General features: G+C 46.7%; 3 protein-coding genes across 4 annotated transcripts; 2 read left to right on the forward strand and 1 right to left on the reverse strand.

The window, feature by feature from the left end:
• The first annotated feature begins 377 nt into the window (after nucleotides 1–377).
• On the forward strand, nucleotides 378–3,728 carry manf (mesencephalic astrocyte-derived neurotrophic factor). The gene is made up of 4 exons (XM_058054954.2): nucleotides 378–601; nucleotides 2,821–2,948; nucleotides 3,039–3,180; nucleotides 3,263–3,728. The coding sequence occupies exons 1-4, from the start codon at nucleotides 514–516 to the stop codon at nucleotides 3,445–3,447; spliced, it is 543 nt and encodes a 180-aa protein (XP_057910937.1). The 5' UTR covers nucleotides 378–513; the 3' UTR covers nucleotides 3,448–3,728.
• A 915-nt stretch (nucleotides 3,729–4,643) lies between these two features.
• rbm15b (RNA binding motif protein 15B) lies at nucleotides 4,644–7,538 on the forward strand. Its single transcript, XM_058054866.2, has one exon. The coding sequence runs from the start codon at nucleotides 4,921–4,923 to the stop codon at nucleotides 7,249–7,251; it is 2,331 nt and encodes a 776-aa protein (XP_057910849.1). The 5' UTR covers nucleotides 4,644–4,920; the 3' UTR covers nucleotides 7,252–7,538.
• A 3,112-nt stretch (nucleotides 7,539–10,650) lies between these two features.
• dag1 (dystroglycan 1) lies at nucleotides 10,651–20,750 on the reverse strand. Of its 2 annotated transcripts, none has more exons than XM_058055307.2 (4): nucleotides 20,490–20,750; nucleotides 15,869–16,290; nucleotides 13,373–13,834; nucleotides 10,651–13,298 (listed from the first exon to the last, which is right to left on the reverse strand). In XM_058055307.2, the coding sequence occupies exons 2-4, from the start codon at nucleotides 16,136–16,138 to the stop codon at nucleotides 11,472–11,474; spliced, it is 2,559 nt and encodes an 852-aa protein (XP_057911290.2). In that variant the 5' UTR covers nucleotides 16,139–16,290; nucleotides 20,490–20,750; the 3' UTR covers nucleotides 10,651–11,471. The 2 variants fall into 2 exon arrangements, with proteins under 2 accessions (XP_057911290.2, XP_078654601.1); XM_078798475.1 differs by lacking the exon at nucleotides 20,490–20,750 and adding an exon at nucleotides 17,688–17,823.
• Between the last annotated feature and the right edge of the window lie 916 nt (nucleotides 20,751–21,666).

The raw sequence follows: 21,666 nt of genomic DNA on the forward strand, positions 1-21,666 counted from the left end.
AGAATGCTATGTATATATGTATGTTGTGGTTTTATTGTCAAAAAAATCTAATCAATTTATTTAGCATCCTCTATATATTTATATACACGTGTATTAATTGGCCCATGTTCCTATTCCTTTGTTTACATTTGGTCACATGTCATAACGATAAATTCATTTATTATATTATCCCAACTGAAAACGTTACGGTGACGTTTAATTTCAAATAAGTAAAGTGTTGGACCAATCACATCGCGCCAACTGGACGTTGTTCCCAGACGGCTTGTTTTCGCCCAATTAGTACAAAGTACGTAAAGTCAGTCCTGAGTGTCAGAGCATTCAACCAATAAGATACCGATTTTTAAGTCACGTGCACCAGGAAGTTTGTCCGTTCTTACCGGCGTCTCGCTCCCGTTGCTCAGTTTGTTAAGGTAGGCTAGGCTAAAGAAGGCTAGTAAAGACAAGTCAAGGGAAAGGCAGGCTTGCCCAGACAGACAGGCTTGGCTCTTTTAAGCTGCGAGAAAATAGACGGAAATGTTTTGTCAAAGCGGCCTGTCGGCGGCTGTGCTGCTCGCGGTGCTGCTAGGAAGAAGTGAGTCTCTGAAAGAAGGAGAATGTGAAGGTAAGTTTGACTGCTAGCTGCGGCTACCTCCACCAACTCTGAGCGCATCGTATTTTAGAAAACTGCTATCAATTGATTGCTTACACACCATCTGTCAACATTACTATCACAGAAACTAAAGGATAACCGACTGTATCATTAAATGTAATACTAACATACTTGCTTAATTCTCGTTTAGTGATAGATTTTTTTAACGTTGTGTTTTCATGTACTTGAATTTCTACTAACTACTAATGTATTTTTTCGCCACTGTATCCGACTTTAACAATACAATATAGTATAATTCTACCGAATGTAATTTAGCACAACTGATTAGTCTTTTTATGTTTACATTGGGATGCAATGATACGCTCCAATCAGGATGACACACAGTAAGACTGTTACTCATTATTGATATGTGCGGTTGGCACGTCTGCCTCACAGCCAGGAAGTACAGTGGGGTGTACTGGAGTGAGCGAAGGTGGCTCTTTATTTAAATTTTCTAGTAACCTTAGTAACTGATAACCAATGGGCTGTTGCATGAATTGAGATATCCAGGATAAATGACATGGCTGAGTTCAACCAATCCAGAATGAGAGCATCAAGGCTTAATCGGTTGCAAAATGCCCAAACCAGGATGAGCAAAAAAGGATTAAAATGAAGAGAAATGGCTAAATGAACAAACGAAATAAACTGAAATGTCAATTTAATGACAATTGTCCACTTTTCTGACCTATAAATGTAGTTACAATGTTGAATTCTCATGTTAAACGATGCTAAAGTTTCAGATATTGAGCTTTGCACATTTGGAAGTGATCCCTGAAAGAAGTTTAGGATGGCTCAAAATACTTGGTGTCGTAAAACTGCCCCTTTGTGATGTCACAGTGGGGCGGATGTCCTTATATGGGCGTGTCTGTAAGCCAGATAACCTGCCCCAAGCTCTGCTCTTCTGTTTACTTGCGAGCAAAGCCACATTTGTTTACAATTCCTAACGACGCCACCACCAGGCACATGTGGTTGGAGTTTCGGATTGCCTGCCAGCAAAATAAATGGATTTAAATCTGTCAACGGCATTTCCCACTGGACTTTTTTGTGAACATGGGCCAGCATGCAACTGGACTTGCCGACTCCTTTGCAATGTTACTTGGTCGTGTGGACATGGGTGTAATACATTAAAACAGACCGTTTTTGTGGGAACCACGAAATCCATAGAAAAAAACAGTGGAATAGGTTAGGTGCAGATTCTGGAAGAACTATAAAGCTTTGTGTCCTGGTTATCTTGTGTAGCTGCTCTATAGGAGTCCACAACACAATAGAAATGGCTGAAAAATGAGCATAACAGCATTTCAGGCATAATATTCTACTTGTAAATGTGGGAGTTTACATTGGCTACTCGGTATCGACGGGACCTCTAACCTCTGACGTAGATTCCTGCAAATAACATTTTAGATGGCTTATTTACTCTTAATATTGGGTAATACGAGTGTGAAGCCATTTGAAGACGCTACAATACATTGATGAGACAATAGCCACCGCGGAAAATACACTCTTCACAAAAAAAACTTAAGAAAGCACATATAGTTGGTGGGTAGACAAATTATTTTTTTTCTGATTAAAATGAACAAAGCATTATTAGAGCCCTGTAGACTTGACAAAACACGACTATAGTCACATTTATACTCTTTATTTACAACATATTGTGCAACTGCAGGGTCTTGAGACACATGCTAACTTGCAAACTTGAGAGCTAGCGACCTAAACGGTAGCCTTCAAGTTATTTCCTTTAAACTTAAATAGCCAAAAACTTACCACTTCCGCACGGATAGGGAGGAGAACTATTAACAGTTATTTAACCTTTAATATGAACATTAATCAAACATAATAATTTTTTCTGGGTACATGATACCATACATCATCCATATCAAACTTGCGCGGGCCGCACTAACATTAAACTTTCATATCAAGGCGGGGGCCTCAAACTAGTGTCCTGCGGGCCACATTTGGCCCACGGGCCGTGTGTTTGAGACCCCTGATATATGGGTTTCACAATGTAAAGGAGATTATATTGGTGTTATTTCATGTCTAGAGGGCTCTGGTAATGTTACAATGGGCGGCATGACTTGGGTTATAATTGTATTGTGTCAGTAAAGTATGAAAAGTTTCTTCACAGCTTGGGTAGATTCCAGCTCAGTGCCACCCTGAACATGAGAAAATATTTTGATGTCCTGTCTTCGTTTCAGTGTGTGTGACGTTTTTGGGAAAGTTCTACCAGTCTCTTCAGGAGCTGAAAGTGGACTTCAACAGCGATAACATCGAGAAGGCGCTCCTGAAGAGCTGCAATGAGGCCAAAGGGAAAGAAAATCGTTTTGTAAGTGCCATTGCAGCGACTGGATCTCCTCTGGAATCCAGTGCCTCCTAATGTATGTGTATGTGTGTGTGTGTATATATGTGTGTACAGTGTTACTACATTGGGGCAACCAGCGATGCTGCCACAAAGATGATCAACGAAGTGTCCAAGCCGCTCAGCTACCACGTCCCTGTGGAAAAAATCTGTGAGAAGCTGAAGAAGAAGGACAGTCAAATCTGTGAACTCCGATACGGTGTGTTCCACTTCCTGTGTGTTTTTGGCGACCTTTTGTTGTGTTGTCATGTCATTGTGTTTGTGTTTGTGTGTGCTTGCAGACAAGCAGCTGGACCTGAGCTCGGTGGACCTGAAGAAGCTGAAAGTGAAGGATCTGAAGAAGATTCTGGAAGAGTGGGGTGAGTCCTGCAAAGGCTGCGCTGAAAAGTCCGACTTCATCCGCAAGATCACCGAGCTGATGCCCAAGTATGCCCCTGCCGCCGCCAGGACTCGGACTGACCTCTGAGGTCACATTGACTCTGTACTTCTCTTTGTCTGACACATACACACACACACACACACACACACACACAATTTCAGGGTGATCTTTCAGTAGATGGGGTTTCCCCTTCATCCCTATCGGACCACGGCGTCTTACCCACAACCTCCATGACCATTTGACCCCTTCTGTCACCTTCCATGTGGTGATTTGACTACGCCCTCCCCTGTTTAGGCTGTTATCACTGCCCTGACTTCCTCAGTTTGTAACTTAAAAGTTTCTATTTGCATTAAAACATTTTTTTTACAGCAGTGTTTAAATGTATACAAACATTTCCGACCTCACACACGTTCATGTTCATCATCATGTTAGCCATCTTACCATAGCATCACGTAAGCCTTTGGAATGCTTCGAGTGTCCAGTGATGGGAGTAAATAAATAGTTATTTTAACTAGTACTGATTAGTGAGCAGTTAGCTGGAGGGAGTGACGTCAGGACCAATGCTGCCTTCCAAGACTGTTGGCAGATGAACAAACACGTGCACCACCACAATCTTTTAAGATTATGCATGAAATAAGTGTCACTGCGACTTTTGAGTATGACACATAAATACATAGTCATGTCCATTACCAGTTAAAAAGTTTGAACCACCTTTGCCCTTTAAGTCGCGTGACACATTTCATGCCAGGTGTCCTGGGTTTCATGAGCGGCATTCCAATGCACTTTCGCCAGACGCAGGTGGAAAACGTTCTCGTTCCGATTCCCTAGAATGAAGCATATTTGGTAGGGTGCTTGTTGGTGCTGACATGACCGCCCTTTATGCTGTCATTTGACAGTTGGGAAGCCGGGGAATTCTACATGAAAATGTGTTACATGTTTTGATATTATGCTATTTGATAAAGGTTTTTCACAGATGAACATGACTCAACTTCCTGCTTCTGTCACACATTTGGAACGCATGGAAACTTTGCTACATCTCATGATGTTCATATGTAAAATAAAAGATTTACTATTGGTAAATACACCTATGCTTCCAAATATATATCGTCCAGTTAATATGCAACGGTCATTAAATTCAATAATGTATCAGTCATGACTAAATTTAACTTAAAATGTAAGTAATTTAAAAATAACTCTCCAAGCCAGGAATTCATTTATTCATAATAATTCACATTACGTCCACGAAAAGCCTTTACGCCGTGACGTCACGACGTCAGCGCTGACTCCGCCTCCCAGGAGAAAGCGCACATTCCTATTGTCCAAGATGGCGACCAGAGCGCAGCTCCTCAGACGCTTGAGATGTTTTCCAGCAGCTTTCGCCTTTTCGCTAAATGTTTGAACATGCCTCGGCGCTTCGGGCCGGAAGTGGCGCTTTAGGAAAACCGTCTCCCGCAATCTGGTTCGGGCTAACAGCGCCGGACGTCGCTCTCCAGCAAGGATTCCTGTCGCCGCTACTGCCCTCCCCCCCAGCTGAAGTCGGAGCTCCATCTCCGCACCGACATGAAGAGGCAGGCCGCTAGGGAGAGTCCTGCTAGGGCCGCAGCTCGGCGGCTCCGGGAGAGGGACCGAGAGAGCGGCCGCCGAGAGGAGCTTCCCCCGCCACCCCCTCTTGCTCTGCTGCTCGCCGACAGCCGCGGACATCGACGGCGCAGCAGGAGCAGGGAGCGCGACAAGCCTCTTCATCCGCGGCACGACGTCAGCCTGCTGGGCCGAACCACCCCCGCGCGGGACTATAAAACGCTACTCATCAGCAACCTGGGCCAGCAGGTCCCGGACGAGGACGTGGAGGACGCGCTCTTTCACGAGTTCAAAAAGTTCGGTGACGTCAGCGTCAAACTGTCTCACACACCCGAACTGGGCCGCATTGCCTACGTGAACTTCCGGCACCCAGAGGACGCCAAGGAGGCCCGGCACGCCAAGTCATCCAGGTTGGTGCTGGCAGAGAGGCAGCTCAAAATCGAACCCGTGTACGTCAGGAGGCGGAGCGTGACACCCCCTGACGTCACTTACTTGGCCTACCGACAGAGATCACTCTCCCCGCCCGGACCCACGCTCAGCCTCCGCGAGCTCAGAGCCCGCCAATATGCCCTGGAGAGTCTGAGCCGTGAACGGCTCCTCGACTACTATGGGATGCTGGATGAGAGGGGCCGGCCTTACGGCTTCCCACCGGCGCCGCTGCTGGACGACTTGAAGCCGGAGGATGACCAGCGTGCCACCAGCAACCTCTTCATCGGGAACCTGGATGGAGGCGTGACTGAGGCCGAGCTGAGGCGGGGCTTTGACAAGTACGGCGTCATCGAGGATGTGGTCATCAAGCGTCCCGCTCGCGGCCAGGGCGGAGCCTACGCCTTTGTCAAGTTTCAGAACCTGGACATGGCCCACCGGGCCAAAGTGGCCATGCAGGGCCGGCTCATTGCCGGCAATCCCATCAAGATTGGCTACGGCAAGGCCAACCCCACCACGCGCCTCTGGGTGGGCGGCCTCGGCCCAGCTAACTCGTTAGCTGCCCTGGCACGGGAGTTTGACCGCTTCGGAAGCATCAGGAACATCGACTACGTGAAAGGTGACAGCTTTGCGTACATACAGTACGAGAGTTTGGACGCAGCCCAGGCAGCGTGCACACAGATGAGGGGCTTTCCTCTGGGCGGACCCGAGCGACGCCTGCGAGTAGACTTTGCTAAAGTAGAGGAAAACCCCGCCCGCCCCTTTCCTCCTGGCTACCAGCAACCCGTCCAGCTCCTGCCACCCTACGACCTCCTGGGGGAGGCGTACGGACGCCATCGCAGCCTGGAGCGTGAGCTGAGGGGCGGAGCCAGGCTGTCCCCACCCTCCCACAGCCTCCCCTCCCAAAGGGACCGAGAACGCACACTGCTGGAAAGAGACTTCACTGCCAGCCCCCCACGCGGTGCAGACAGGAGAGTCAGTGGAGTCGAGGCTTTCGGGAGGAGCGCCAGAGGGGGGCGGAGCCGCAGCCGAAGCCGGGAGCGTTGGCTGAAGGAGCGCGAGGAGAGGCGAGGTCGGCGGCGGAGCCACAGTTTGTCGGCCGAGCGTGAAAAGGGGAGGGTCAGAGCTCGCACGTCGCCTGATGCCAGTCCGGACCGAGCACGGGTTCGAGCCCCCGACTCCACCACGGAACCACGAGACCACTCCCCAGACGGTGCTGTGGGCGCGTGTCGCTTGGCCCCGAAGGAGTCAGAGTCTCCGCCCACTCGTCACCACAGCAAACGAGCCTCTGCCGAGCAGCTGGACAACCACCATGCCCCCACCGCCTTGTCCCCACCCCTCCCTACCAATGTGCCCTCCTCGTGTCCTGGCTCGCTGTCAGAGTTCGCCCGGGGGACGCTGTCCAAGTCGTGGCGTGGCTTTTTTGCTCTCAAGAACAGCAGCTTCCCTACCGAGCTCTTCCTGCTGGAAGGCGGAGCCTCGTTCTTCGCCGGCGTCATGCGGCACAACCGAGAGCAGCTCAAGATCGCCCAGCGCCTTCGCATGGATCAGAGCCGCTTGGACGAGGTGTCACGACGCGTCAAACTGGGTCGCCCTGACGGGTTTGCCGTCCTGCTCGCTCTCCAGGGACCCGTGGACCGCCAAGCCCCCGCCCCCGAGGCGGGCCTTCAAGTGCGCCTGCTGCGACACCTGGTAGCCTACCTGCGCAACAAAGAGGCGGCTGGCGTGGTCAGCCTGCCCCCCGCCAAGGAGGGAGGCCCAGGCGCCATGCTGTACGCTTTCCCACCAGGAGACTTTTCTGTGCAATTCCTGCAGGCGGCCAAGAGGGCGGCGACACGTCTGGATGAGGAACACATGGTGGTTGTCATCGTTAACGACACTAATTGACCTTGTTAGGAAGTCCAGGTGTTCATATTGAAGTGACTCCCAACATATTGTGGGCTTCTTGCCATAGTGAAACACTACATCATGATGACTGCGTCCTAATGAACATGAGGGCATTTGATGTCATTTTTTTTAACACTATCAAACTTCCCCCCAAACAGGATGTAGAAATGTGTTACGTTATGCCAGAGCTGAAAATGTTGTGCTGTTTCCATGGTAACCTTTTTAACAGACTATGTTTTGATGTATTTGTTTTTAACAGTTGTCATGTAAAGAACTCTTTACTCCGACCCTGCCGTCAGTTTCGCTTTTTACTGCTAGTCCACACAAACATAGACCATTAGCCATGCTAGTCCACGTGCTAAACATACATCATAGGATCAGCCATGCTACACCACACACTAATATACATAGTAACGTCAGTTGTGCTCGTCCACATGCTAAGCATAACAGGATAGCATCAATTGTGTTAATCTGCATGCTATACGCATGTTTTAAGTTTTCTACTTAAAGTACTTAATCATTAATTAATTAATTTGAGAATGAATGAATGAATTTTGCTTTTCTTTTTTCATTTAAAATGCCATTTTCACATATATTACATGATAAGGTGCGCTTCTCTACTGACCGCTAGAGGGCAGTGTTGTATTGAGTCACGTGACATATTGGCTCGTGACAAACTAGTTTATACCTGATTTTTTTGGACTTAGCATCCTAAGCATCCTAGCATAAAGAAGGGCTCGACGCCATATTTGTGATATCAGCAGTAGGAGTTGTAATAAGTGGTTGTAATATATACGTTAGCACTTTTTTCCATCCCTGATCACTAAAGGGGCCATCCAAAAGTCACGTCACAACTGCAAATAATGTCATGTGGTTTTATTGACGGCGGCCAGCAGAGGACGCGATGTGACCGCACGTAAATTCAACGATGACTTCTACGGTGAGTGTCAGCCACCTAAAATCACGCGTTTTTCTGTGGAAGGTACAGTCGACGTTTTGTTGCTAGTCGTTTAACGACGTATTTTGTCAGCGACATATTGTAGTGTCAATATGTGTCAGAGATGGCGGCCAAAAGACACGGCGGTAGTCCACTTTACGAACACCATAATTTAGAACATTAATACTACAACACCAACAGGGCGTTACAATACGTTAGTGTTATGTTGATATCGCCACTGTTTACTATTGTTTGCTAAACCGGAAGCTAGTTGGTCAAAGCCTAAATAGAGTTGTAGTGTATCCCGATCAAGAAAACACTGCTCTCTAGCGGTCAGTGGAGAAGCGCACCTTATCATGTAATACAGGGGTCTCAAACTCAATTTACCTGGGGGCCACTGGAGCTCGGGTCCGGGTGAGGCTGGGCCGCATCAGGTTTTCCAAAAAAAAAAAAAGACGCATTTATTAAAAACAGAAAAATGAATAAACTTTGCTTTGGTTCCGATTTTTTACAAGAAAAGCTCTGATAAAACATTCCACTCTTCTCAAATATCTTACTTTTTATTTTTCTACACAAAATAAGATCAAGAATAAAGAAAATCAATCAATCAGTAATAAATACATATAATAATAATAATAATAAAACGGCAAATAATAAAAACTTAAGAAACCACATATAGTTGGTGGGTAGACAAATGATTATTTTCAGATTAAAATGAACAAAGCATTATTAGAGCCCTGTAGACATGACAAAACACGACTATAGTCACATTTATACTCTTTTTATTTACAACATATTGCGCAACTGCAGGGTCTTGAGACACATGCTAACTCGCAAACTAGAGAGCTAGCGACCTAAACGGTAGCCTCCAAGTTATTTCCTTTAAACTTAAAAAGCCAAAAACTTACCACTTTCACACGGATAGGGAGGATAACTATTAACACTTATTTAATCTTTAACATGAATATTAATCAAACGTAATCATTTTTTCTGGGTACATGATACCATACAGCATCCATATCATACTTGCACGGGCTGCACTAACATTAAACTTTCATATCAAGGCGGGGGCCTCAAACTAGTGTCCTGCGGGCCACATTTGGCCCACGGGCTGTGTGATTGAGACCCCTGATGAAATATATTTGAAAATGGCATTTTAAATGATGAAAAAAGAAAAGCAAAATTCATTCATTCATAATAAAATTAATTAACTAATGATTAAGTACTTTAAGTAAAAAACATAAAACAAAACAAAATTCACACATGGTTGCTTTCAGTATCAAAAGTATTAATATTTTGATTTGAGAATGGATTTTAGAGCATGAAGAGTTGATCAGACGTATCGATCCTAGCCTGCTATCGATCACTAGTCGCTGTAGCATAATTCAGCCACGTGAGACACAGCACAACATCAGGTTCCACTAGGATGTATTACAATGAGCGAAACTGAAACACTTTGAAAAGGTGCAAAAATTAAAATTTGAAGCTGAAGCTTGACTGAAACTGTAGAAATACGCTAAAACGTAGAATGAAAGTAAGAGCAAATTGATCGTTTGGCAGTAGAGAGCATAAAGAGGATCATGACATGGATACATTGTGGATGTTATAGATATTATTGGAGAACATTCTTCCCGCCTTCGTCATTCCCAGCAAAGGTCAAGTGACGTTCCAAAGGAAGCTTTGTGGTCTTTTCCATCGCCGCTTTGTCGAGGACGCCAAGTGTGCGGAGCCGATGAAGAGGAAGAAAGATGAAGGCGGTGTTTGTTGTCCGTTTCTGTGACAACGACGACGACAAAACACGTGTCCACTGAGAGGTGGGCGTGGCGATGGGATTATTTCGGAATGTTGAGTGCAAAGGCGACGTGAGCGACATGTGGTCACATGATCTTTGTTTTTGTGGAAGTGAACATGCCGACGCTTGACCCCATGGCACATCCTTCTGCTGTTTCCATGGTGACATGCAGCCTCATTTGCATGTTTACGTCACCCCTTCCAAGAGAAACTCTGTGACGACCAAGACACAAAAAGTCACATGACATGTCCCCGCATCCTGTTTATCTCATCATGGCGACCTTGAAGACGGCAAGGTCAGAGACGGTCATGCGTGACGTTTCGTCTCTCATTAAAACATGGCGGCACCCACGGCGTGCTCGGAGGGCTTCATTAAAACTACTTCCTGTTTGATTCGCCGCTGCTTTCTCAAGGCCTTTCCACGGGACCCAAAGCACCTTCTGAGCATTATGACCATATTCATAATCATAGTACCATTAACAGCATTTTGTTTCTTTCTTTCTGCTTTTTCCTGATTACAGAGTCACCACAGCAGATCTTAATATTCCGGATGCCTTTCCTAACGAATACCAATGGTGCCAATATTAATAACAATTCCTAATAACTATGTTTATTACAAATAACCGACAGGATCAATCAGCCAAAAGACGAGATGATGATGAGGATGACGATGTCGTACCACATGGTTTTATTATGGAAAGTGAAAGAAGCCCGTGAGCCAATCAAACGTCAGTCATGTCAAAATAAAAGTACATCAAGTATGAGCAAAGATAAATGCAAAGGCACGCACATGAAAGTCATCAACACAACTTCTAGTTTCTACCCATTATTATTATTATTATTCATTTAGTAACCATCACTTTGACAAAGTATCAAAAGTGGATTAAAAAAGTTCTAGAAGAGTCTTTCCTTGTGACATCAGCGACCTCATCGTCCTTACGTAGAAAAATAATCTCCATCCAAATAACCTGCAGAGACTTTAGCTGACATGATTGGAGCACCTTCATAATCATCAATCATTCATTACATCAGACGTCATTTATTGCTTCACACAAGACCCCCCCACCCCATCTTTATACATGTACTCTAGAAGCAGGACCACCACATTGCCATGACAACCTGCTTGTTGTCAACTGTGATCACGCATACACACGCACACAGTCCTTGTGTTATCCAAAAGACGGAAAAATGTTGTTAGGAAAACGACTCCGTCCTGAAAAAAAGAATAAAAGAGACACCCCCCTCCCCCACCCCATCCCGACTGGAGCGCTCATCTCTTGACCGTTGTGGTTAAATGTCACGTGCCTCTTTAGCCGCTCAGCGACCGCTATAACATCCAGGCTTCCAAGCCCCGCCCCCTCCCCACTAGAAAGGCAAACTCCATAGTGGTGTTGACCATTAGCACCTCGTATGTCCGGCCGCAGAAAAGTCCAGACGGTGTAAAGAAGACCAGGAAGCAGCGTGAGCAGGAAGGGGCGGGGCCCAACAGGTCTTAGGGGGGCACGTAGGGTGGTGGTGATCTATAGGGAGTCATGTTCTTGGGCCGGGAGCCTTTGCCTTCCATGGGCGTCGTGAAGGGTGGCGGCGGCTGATAAGGAGGCGCATTGGGGTCCTCGTCCCGGAGTGCCGTGTACTCCCCCAGCAGTTCCCGGTTTAGGGGCGTGGTCTCTGGCGTGGCCACGTTGGGGTACTCGGGAGGCGGCAGAGGAGGCTTCTCCTCCTGGAGGATCAAGGGGGCGCTGGAAGAGGCCGGCGGTTTGGAGTCATCCAGCTCGTCGGCAAAGATAATGGGAACGCCTTTCTTGATGAAGGTGGCCTGATCCTCCAGGGTCAGCTTGCCTTTCCGCTTCTTCCTGTAACAGATCATGGCCATGATTCCCGCTATCAGCAGAATGGCTGCCACCACCACGGCAGGAATGACCGTGTGGAGGTAGACATCGTCTGTACTCTGCCGCCCGGTTCCCAGAGCCGGCGTGACTGCTGGAGGTTCCGGAATTTCCATCTCTCCGGGAGGGATGAAGGAGAATGTCCTGCAACTTGCCCTTCCCTTCACCGTGACACCCAGGGGTCGAAATTCCGGCTCCATGGAATTTTTTAAGGATTGTGAGGGTCTTCCGTCGGCGTCTGCGAGCATCCTGCTCATGGTCATGATCTGCTCCTTGGGACAGGGATGCTGTGGCAGGCTGCTGTTGGTCCACTCCACCTGGATGGAACCTTTGCTGATGTTCTTCAGGCTCACCATGCTGCTGTTCCGATCTCCCAATGCATACGCCAACTTCCTGACCAGCAGGATCTTCCTGTGGATGTCGTGGGTGACTGAGCGTGGTTCTCCTTCCAGTCGGGCCGTGAAGACAACAGGAGATTTATCGTTAGCGGGCCAGCGATTGACGCGGACCTCAATAGCGTCGATGACGTTCAGTCCACCTTTATCAGTGGCCTGCATGAAGTATTCGTGTTTTCCTGCGTTCTGCACATCTGGAATTCCATACAGAAGCTGACTGGTGCTGTTGAACTGGATCCAGGAACCTTCACCGACCACTTCATTTAGGTTCTTCCTCAGGCTGAGACGCAGCTTGTCAGTTGTTCCGTCTTCTTTGTCGAAGAAGGTGTCTGAGGGGATCTTCACTTCAAAGTAGGTGCCCACTAAAGCGTTGACCTGGTCAATAGGATTGCGCAATACTGGTTTTTCATTGTAGGGATCTGGGACGATGCCAGGAGACGGTGTGGTGCGCCTCGACGGCTTGGCAGTGGACGTCTTTGGTTCTTTGGGCACGGGTGTGGTTTTGGGTCTTTTGGGCTTCCTTGTAGGTTTTCGTGTGGGCGTAGAAGGTGTGGCAGTGGCTTCCACGTGGGTGGGCCTGGTTACTGTTGGTTCAATGAGGACGGTGCTGGTGGTGTCCATCATCCTCGTCGGCTGAGGGGGGCCCAAGGTGGGTGTGTGGCTGATCGGGTCCCGGACTCGAATGGTAGGCTTCCCCGGTAGCGGGACAGGCCCTCGAACAGGCTGCACCGAGCTTTCAGTCGGAGTGGCGATCGAAGGGGAGGACAGAGTGGGGACAATCCTCACTGGAGGTTCAACTGCGCTGGTCGGAGGAAGCACGGTCAGGACCGGCGTGGGGGTGTTGTTTAACTGGCGCCTGACACGCTTGGCAACGTGAGCCTTCTTGTTAGCAATGTGCCAGCCCACCACGGGATACCCCAACTTTGCCGACATGGTGCCCGCTTTTGCCGGTCCTTGGACGCTGTCGATGTTTGGTACGGCGCTCTGGTCGAGCGAACAACCCAGCTTCCATGACAGCAAGGCGCCGTTCTCCACCACCTGGTGAGGACATATCGCTTCATTAGGCACACCTTCTCCTAGTAGGACATGTGGCGCAAAATGGCGTGACTCACCTTTTTGGCATTCCCGGGCCCCGCCATGAAAGCAGACATGTCAAAGAGCCGGTTGTTGACCACAGGAAGTAACTTCATCAAGTGCAGCTCCATCCCCGAAAAGCTATGCATGTTCTCCAGGAGTTCCACCCTCTGCTGGGAGCTCATTTTGGTCAAATCAGCATCCAGGATGACCGTCAACAAAGTCACCGGTTCCTCGTCACCACACGTGAACAGCTCGTGTTCTGTGGCGACTTGGTTGGACGTGGTCTGAGGCAAGTCGGCCTCCAAATGATCTTCAGGGTGCACCTCGATGGAGAACACCTCTGACCAAGATGATTCTGGCGATTTGGTGATGTTGGATAGGGTCACCGTGATGTAATGAACGCCTTTATCCTCATCCAGTGGTACACCCTGCAGCATCCTTTGGGCGGCGTGCCAGTGCAGCCAGGCGGGCAGGACATCCTTCCCCGACTCGGAGATCTAAAACGTGAGAAGATGCTGAGGTCAAATAAAGTACATTCCATCTTTATGTTAAATTACTGGAGTGTTAATATCAATGGATTATTTTTAGCGAAAGTGCTGGTGAAGAAAACCCGACATAGCGCCAAGGTGAGAGGAGCCCCCTGACCAACTCCATAATGCTCATCAATGCCAACCTTGGCAGCAGCCAATGAGAGTAGGGAACCGCCACCAGACGCTGTTTTAACACCATTACACAAACGCCATCACCTCACTAGACACACACACACACATACAGTATTTAAAGATGTGTGAAGGAAGGAAGGAAAGAAGGAAGGAAGGAAGGAAGAGATGAAAATAGAAAAGGAGGAGGGGGGGGGATTCCTGGCCTAGTTGAGCGTCTCCAGTGGAAAATGTGAGGCGCAGAGTGGGGGTGGGGTTTTTAAACATCTTTATGGTGCGCCCATGCTTGTGTGTGTGTGTGTGTGTGTGACAAATGTTTCCATGAGACAGGAAGGTGCGGATGACATCATCTCGCTGTCATGGCAGACAAGCAACTGTCATTTAAGCTGAACACACATGCATGCCAGAACATGAAAACACACACACACACACACACACACACACACACAGTAGAAGCCATGAGTCACAGTGGTGTGTTTCTATGTAATTAAATGTACTGAAGTATGTCATTATATTCCGTTCAAACGTGGGAAGCCTTCTACGGGCATCTGTGCAGGCGCGCCACCGCGTGCACTGACAGCTCGCTCACGGTCAGCGACGAGTCGCTCTGACCGCCAAACGCCATCACAACTAGCGTGTGCTCCATTCTTCCTGCTGCTTTGATGTGTCTGCATGTTGCCTAGCAACAAGATGACATTTATACACTGAACGCCATCGCTATGCTTCCTACACATGCGCACACTTTAAGTTACTTTATCAGCAAATTGTAATGGTTTTATTTCATTTGAACATGCATCAGATGACAATTGAGTGCATCCCATAATCAGTTCACAGTTCCACATGTCCAAAAGGAGTAGGAAGAAGCAAAGCTTATTAAATCCTACCCCTCATCTTGTACTTTTACAATCAGTAACTGTTACATTTGTTCACTTCCTGCTTTCCTAATATAGTTTAAGTTTTTTTTATTTTATTATGTTTTTGTATCCTTCCCCTAGACCACAATGTTGAACAATCTTTGTTTTGAGGTCATTTGACAGTTATTTTGAGGCTACCATGGTGCTACTCTTCAGAGAAGATGCAACTTACAATTGGCCCCCTCAAATATGTGATATGCAGGTCAAGGGTCAATGACCTTACCAAACAAATTCTGTGTTCCAATAATTAGTGTTAAAGGTATCCAAATCAATAAAACAACAAAGGTGCCCAAATTTATGGACCTGCCTACTTTTGTTGCCTACTTTTATTGAAATAATTAGAGAACTGAGAGACTGAGAACTGGACATGGCTTCAACTCTCACATGATTTTCAAGCCCTCTGCTGGTAGCAGTAGTAAATACGATAAAACAGTAAAAACACAAAACAGAGCACTGATATAGCTCTAATACACCACAAGGACGCAGAACAAAATGTGTGTTCATACGCCGTTTTTAAAAAAATGCTAAATTGTACTTAAAAAACAGGGAATCTGTGAAAGGTGTAGCAAGGGAACACTGCAGTTTCGTTATTTTAGGATTGCAGTTACTGTAGGAGTAAAGCTTAAAAGTGAAGTTACATTAGGTGTCAATTTACATTCTGAGTACATTTACATTAGGATTAAAATTACTTTAAAAGTAGAGTAATAAAGTTACTTCAGGGCTAAAGTTACATTAGGAATAAAGTAAAGTGATAAAAATACATTTGGATTAAAATGAAATTGGTAAAGTTGCTTTCGCAGTAAAGTGGAGTACTGATGTTACTTTAGGAGTAAGTTTACTTCAGGATTGAAGATACTTTAGGAACGTGGGCAGTAAAGTCATATTCCCATTAGTGGAGTGAAGTAATGAAGGTCGCGTGTGGGCGGTCAATGAAGGGACACCTGAGTTAGCGACTCACCTGCGTCACGTGGCCAACATATGTGTCCTCCATCTTGGTAGGCATTTTCATCTGAAACAGCCGGCCCACCGCTGCCGAGGAGTCTGGGAAGTTCTGCCGAGCGGCTGCCGTGTTGGCGTCGGAGGTGACTTCCTGGAAGTGTAGGAGGAGTGAGGAATGCATGGACGCCTCCAGCTGACCTCCTCCCTCTTCTCCTTGCACGGCCACAAGGAGCAGAGCCAGCAGGAGGTCGCTCATTCTGACACCTCCCATGCCGACACCCTGGAACATTGTCACTGATGCTGGGCTAAAGGGGGAGGGGCATACACCCCTGAGCCCACTCTTGCTTTAAGCTCCTCCCCCACTTGACTGGCTGCAGGAGAGAAGCTGCTCCTCCTTCTCCTCTTTTGCCCTCCTCGCAGGGAGGTGCGGGCAGCCGCCTCCTGTACGGAAAAACACACAGGTAAGAGGAGGCATGACCACAACACGACATAAGTTCACAACTTGACACACACACACACACATTGATGGCTGCAGAGATGTAAAGTAATATGACTACTTCCACAATGACCTTTCTTTGGATGATCAGGAAGTGAAAGGAGAAAGTGGAAAGGGGGCGGGGCCGGATGGAGCTTGGATTACCAAACAAAGAGTGAGCACTCAAAGCTCCACGCATGAATGCGTACTTCTCTTTTGTGTGCGTGTCTTGTTATGCATGCCACCCTTTCATGGGACGCCCCACCCCCTGGGTGAGGAGACGGTAGAAAGTCCCCATGGATCCCTGCTGATACTTTCTTATCCGAGCAGATGCCCGGCACAGACAACCAATCACTGCGGGAATTCCCGGCAACAACAAAAACACTCAAAGCTTCTTTGTTACTCCGCCCCCACACTCGCTGAGCTAAACGCTTTGTTTGGAGTCAAAGCTCTGAACCTTCCTGCTGTTCCACCTTTTAGCCTCACTTCCAGAAACTCACGGATAAACTCTTCTTGGAATCTTCAACAACGCCCCCTGCTTGTTTTTTTAATTATTATTATAGCTCAACTAGCCAACATGCTAGTCATTATGCTAATAAACGTATTAAAAGTTGACCATGCTAGCACACAAGCTAACAGGCATGTAAAGTTAGCCATGCTAGCAAAAAAGCTTACAAACATACTAGAGTTAGCCAAGTAAATATCCTAACAGACATGTAAAGTTAGCCATGCTAGCAAAAACGCTGACAAACATACTAGAGTTAGCTAAGTAAACATCCTAACAGACATGTAAAGTTAGCCATGCTAGCAAAAACGCTTACAAACATACTAGAGTTAGCTAAGTAAACATCCTAACAGACATGTAAAGTTAGCCATGCTAGCAAAAACGCTTAAACATACTACAGTTAGCCAAGTAAACATCCTAACAGACATGTAAAGTTAGCCATGCTAGCAAAAACGCTTAAACATACTACAGTTAGCCAAGTAAACATCCTAACAGACATGTAAAGTTAGCCATGCTAGCAAAAACGCTTAAACATACTAGAGTTAGCCAAGTAAACATCCTAACAGACATGTAAAGTTAGCCATGCTAGCAAAAACGCTTACAAACATACTAGAGTTAGCCAAGTAAACATCCTAACAGACATGTAAAGTTAGCCATGCTAGCAAAAACGCTTACAAACATACTAGAGTTAGCCAAGTAAACATCCTAACAGACATGTAAAGTTAGCTGTGCTAGCAAGCAGTTTCATAAACATTAAGTTAGCAATGCTGGTAAACATGCTAAGAGACATGTAGAGGTTGCTGTAGCAAACAGGAAGTGAAATAGCGGAACTATAATAATGTTATGGTTGAACACTACCAAGACGAAAAAGAATTCAAGATGGCTGCAGAAGTAAAGTCTTTGATGCCTCCACCTTCGGCGCCTCATCTCAGAGTTCCCGCTTGCTGATCTTTTCATTTACTCGAGGCCGCCGGCTCGTTCAAGTACCTTCCGTCCGCCACACGAAATTACACTGCTGGGGGAGGAGTCACGTCACATGACTGACAGGCAAGTGGCAGGCGTCATTTGTGTGATGACAACAGGGAAGTGAAGATGCTGTCACTTAACTACTGATGGAGGCAGAGTCACCTGAAAGCTTCTTCTGTTTAGGAGGAAGGAAGATGACACAGTGAAGTAACGATAAAACCACTTCCTGTGACAGGACGTTCCCGAGTGACATCCCATCCATAAGTAGAATACGCAAGGTGACAAAGCAAGGAAATAAAGCGAGGAGGCTGCAACACGAAGGTGACCTCAGAACATTCCAGCCACTCCTTCCTGAACAGCTGGAAGAGAACAGGAAGTAACTTCCTCCTTCCTGCCTGGGCATGGATCACAGTTGGGAGAAGACCTCCTGCCTTTGCCAAAACACAACCTTTGTTTTACACAAATATCCTGCAGTGCTAATACAGTTCCTTATCTTTGTGTAGGACACGCCCCCCTCCACATATCCACCATGTTGACCACACACACACCCCTTCCTGTCTGTGCATGCGTGTGTACGTGTGTTTGACAAGACCACCTGCAAAGACACACACTGTGACAGCTGCACACGTGTGTGCTCTTGTCTTGGTATCTTTGTGTGTGGTGTGAGAAACAGCTGACAGCATGTGTGTGTGTGTGTGTGTGTGTGTGTGTGTGTGTGTGTGTGATACAATGACAGCTGCCAGTCAATCACGCAGACACACAGCAGAGTCTATGTGACTGGTTGAAGTCTTTATGGAGTCAATACATAAGATTATACACAATTTATGGCCTCATTTAACACTGTTGATCAGGGGTCTCAAACTCAATTTCCCCGGGGGCCACTGGAGATAAGGCCTGGGTGAGGCTGGGCCGCATCAGGTTTAAAAAAAAAAACCCCAAAAACATTTATTAAAAACAGAAAAAAATAAATAAAAAACTTTCTTCAATGCTTTTGCTTCTGCTATACCCTACACTTTTTTCAGTGCTTTGGTTCCGGTTTTCCACGAGAAAAGCTCTGATAAAACATTCCACTTTTCTCAGATATCTTAATTTTTATTTACTACACAAAATAAGATGAAAAAATAAAGAAAAATCAATCAGTAATACATAAATAAAATAATAATAAAACCTAATAAACCACATAGTAGGTGGGTATAGAAATTATTTTTTGTCAGATAACCTTAACCTTTAACATGAACATGTAATGAAACTTAACCCTTTTACCCAATTAGCAAGTTAGCATCGCTACATCTGGAAAAAAATTGCATCAATTGTGTCCGGCGTGCACAAAGCTATCATTTCTGTGTTCATGATACCAAACAAAATTAAACTAGCATCCCACGGGCTGCATTTGGCCCGCGGGCCACATGTTTGAGACCACAGCTGTGGATGATTTCATCTATCATGGCTACCGCCGCAGCAACATGAATGGAATGTGTGTTTGTGTGTGTATGTGTGTGGGTGGGGGGCTTCGGAACTAGAGTTATGGTAGGCATGGAGGGGGGGCGTGAAAGAAGCGAGCATTTGTGGTCACATGATGACTTGAAGGAATGCTGCACTCGTTCCGACTCGTTCCAAAGGTGTGTGTGCGTGTGTTGCTGATGTTTAACTGTTACTTTTAACATGTACACGTCTCTCACTTCCTCCCCCAACACACACATACACGCGCAACTTTTGAAGGTGGGGTGGTTGCCATGGTTACCACAGAAACTCTGAATTCCTCAACAGGCCTCAACGTGTTGTTGGACACAAGAACACAAGACTCGTCCCACTGGAAGACAACTCTTGCCAACGTTGTGTTAGCATCTGGCAACATCAACACCTTCACTACTCACTCTCACTCTGTCACACACACACCAACTTCACATTCTGGACAAATGTTGCCAGAGCGAGCGTGTGTCCATCCTCAGGTGTGTTAGCGGGTGGACCACACAACTGTTAGCATTCAAGTGACATGCAGGATGTGATCCCTGAAGACAGTGGACAGTGAAAACAGTCACACTGGCTGCCCGGCATTGAACAATGTTCTCAAAAGGACATGAAGATCCGCCTACTGGACCATGTCTCTATGTTGCTAGCGCCCATGTTGTTACAAGACACCGACACACTCGTGTGTGTGGTACAAATCATGACCCTCACCATCACAGGTTCCCTTATTTTTACTCTTGAAAGACTGTAATGAATGTGTGAGGTCAAAGGTCATGTGTGCTCAGCTGTATTGACGGTGGTAAACATCCTCATCCTCACACCACCAGGAGTGGTGTGCATGTGTAGGACAAGTAAAAAAAAAAAGAGCGTGCACGCATTTGTGCAGGCACGCGCGTGCGCTGGGAATGAGGTCACATGCTAAGATAGCCCCCCACCAGGTGCCAAAAATAAACACAAGCCGATGAAGACCCCCCCATGTGTCTACATGCACCTGTTCAGTTCACGAGAAAGAAGCTAGCAACACGCGCACGCGTACAAACACCCGATTGCTAGTCCGACGTGCAAGCGCACAGATGTAAGGACACCAGAATGAAAAATATAATGAAATATTCCCGCCAAGAGGAACGTGTGGGTACGCGCACACGTGCACTCTCTCTCTCTCTCTCTCTCTCTCTCCTTGCAGCAAGACATGCACACGCACACGCACACGCACACATAGACACTGACCGCAGTAAATGGTCTTCTTGTCGGGGCTGCTCTGCTCCAAACTCCAAAACACGACAGCGACCGCTCCAAGCGGCCCTGAACACAACGTTGGTCGGTACCGAACCTCAGGGCGGCGGCACCGAACCTGGAGCTCAGCTCGGCTGCTTGTTGGTGTGGCGAAGCGACGTGTCTTCCTTCTAGTCCGCGACGTGAACCGCTGCTGTGGACCCACAATGGAGGTCTACATGCAGGGGGCGGGGCTAGAGGAGAGGGCGGGCCACAGAAAGAATCCGCCCCCCCCCCACTTTATACCCTACACTTTTTTTTCAGCTCCTCTCACTTTTTGTCGTCATAATGTCGCCACACCTGCGTGTACGCGCCCTCATCGCGAGCAACTCGCGTGTGACGTCACCATAATCACGTGACACCAAAGGTTCCTGCTCCTTTTCCCCAACTAATGTGCACGTGCTGCGACTGATTTTGACACTTGTTGAACTCGTGAAACAACATGTTAGCATGTTAGCATCGGACATTGGTCAGGCTCCACACATTGATATATCTTCACATACAGTATGTTCATATTACTGTATGAAGAAGTTATTATTTGTAAATTAGCATTAATATTCACCTTTCACTCTTCATATGTCTAATTTCGTATTAAACTACAAACTTTGACTATGTGGTGTCGCACACATGGCTATGTTGTTTACATTGTTTATTTATTTCACTTCCTGACTATCCATACTGTATGCTGAATACAATGAAGATATCTCACCATGACAATTGTTGTTGGCTATAATTCATTCATTTTTGTTCAAAAACAAGCTGTCTTATGGACAATAGTCACAGTAGGAACAGTAGGAACAGTAATAAATGAATTAATCATTGTAAATGAAAATTAATTGACTAATTGGCCTCAATATACTGGGGTCATGTAGACCTGTCACGATAACATTCTTGTGTTAAACTATTCCAAAGTTTCAGATAATGAAGTTTACGCATTTGGAAGTAAGCCCTAAAAGAAGTTTGGGATGGCTCAAATGCTTGGTTTCAGAAGGTGTGGTAAAACTGACCCTTTGTGATGTCACAGAGGGGCAGACTTCCTTATACGGGCATGGCTCTCTTAGCTCTTAGCGAAGCTCTCTGCCCTCCCCCAAGCTCTGCTTTCCCTGCCGTTAACCAAACTCAACTACTCTTT

This window comes from Doryrhamphus excisus, linkage group LG18 (genome assembly GCF_037039965.1).
Source record: "Doryrhamphus excisus strain RoL-2023G ecotype Guam linkage group LG18, RoL_Dexc_Guam_v1.1, whole genome shotgun sequence".
NCBI classification, from domain to species: Eukaryota; Metazoa; Chordata; class Actinopteri; order Syngnathiformes; family Syngnathidae; genus Doryrhamphus; species Doryrhamphus excisus.

What these genes read in the sequence shown, in the direction of transcription:
- rbm15b (XM_058054866.2), top strand. Translation starts at nt 4,921, where the DNA reads ATGAAGAGGCAGGCCGCTAGGGAGAGTCCTGCTAGGGCCGCAGCTCGG.
- dag1 (XM_058055307.2), bottom strand. Translation starts at nt 16,138, where the DNA reads ATGTTCCAGGGTGTCGGCATGGGAGGTGTCAGAATGAGCGACCTCCTG. An exon ending in ATGTTGGCCACGTGACGCAG is followed by an intron (nt 13,835 to 15,868) that starts GTGAGTCGCTAA and finishes CTCACGTTTTAG; the next exon opens with ATCTCCGAGTCGGGGAAGGA. An exon ending in GGCCCGGGAATGCCAAAAAG is followed by an intron (nt 13,299 to 13,372) that starts GTGAGTCACGCC and finishes TGTCCTCACCAG; the next exon opens with GTGGTGGAGAACGGCGCCTT.
- manf (XM_058054954.2), top strand. Translation starts at nt 514, where the DNA reads ATGTTTTGTCAAAGCGGCCTGTCGGCGGCTGTGCTGCTCGCGGTGCTG. An exon ending in AAGGGAAAGAAAATCGTTTT is followed by an intron (nt 2,949 to 3,038) that starts GTAAGTGCCATT and finishes ATGTGTGTACAG; the next exon opens with TGTTACTACATTGGGGCAAC. An exon ending in AATCTGTGAACTCCGATACG is followed by an intron (nt 3,181 to 3,262) that starts GTGTGTTCCACT and finishes GTGTGCTTGCAG; the next exon opens with ACAAGCAGCTGGACCTGAGC.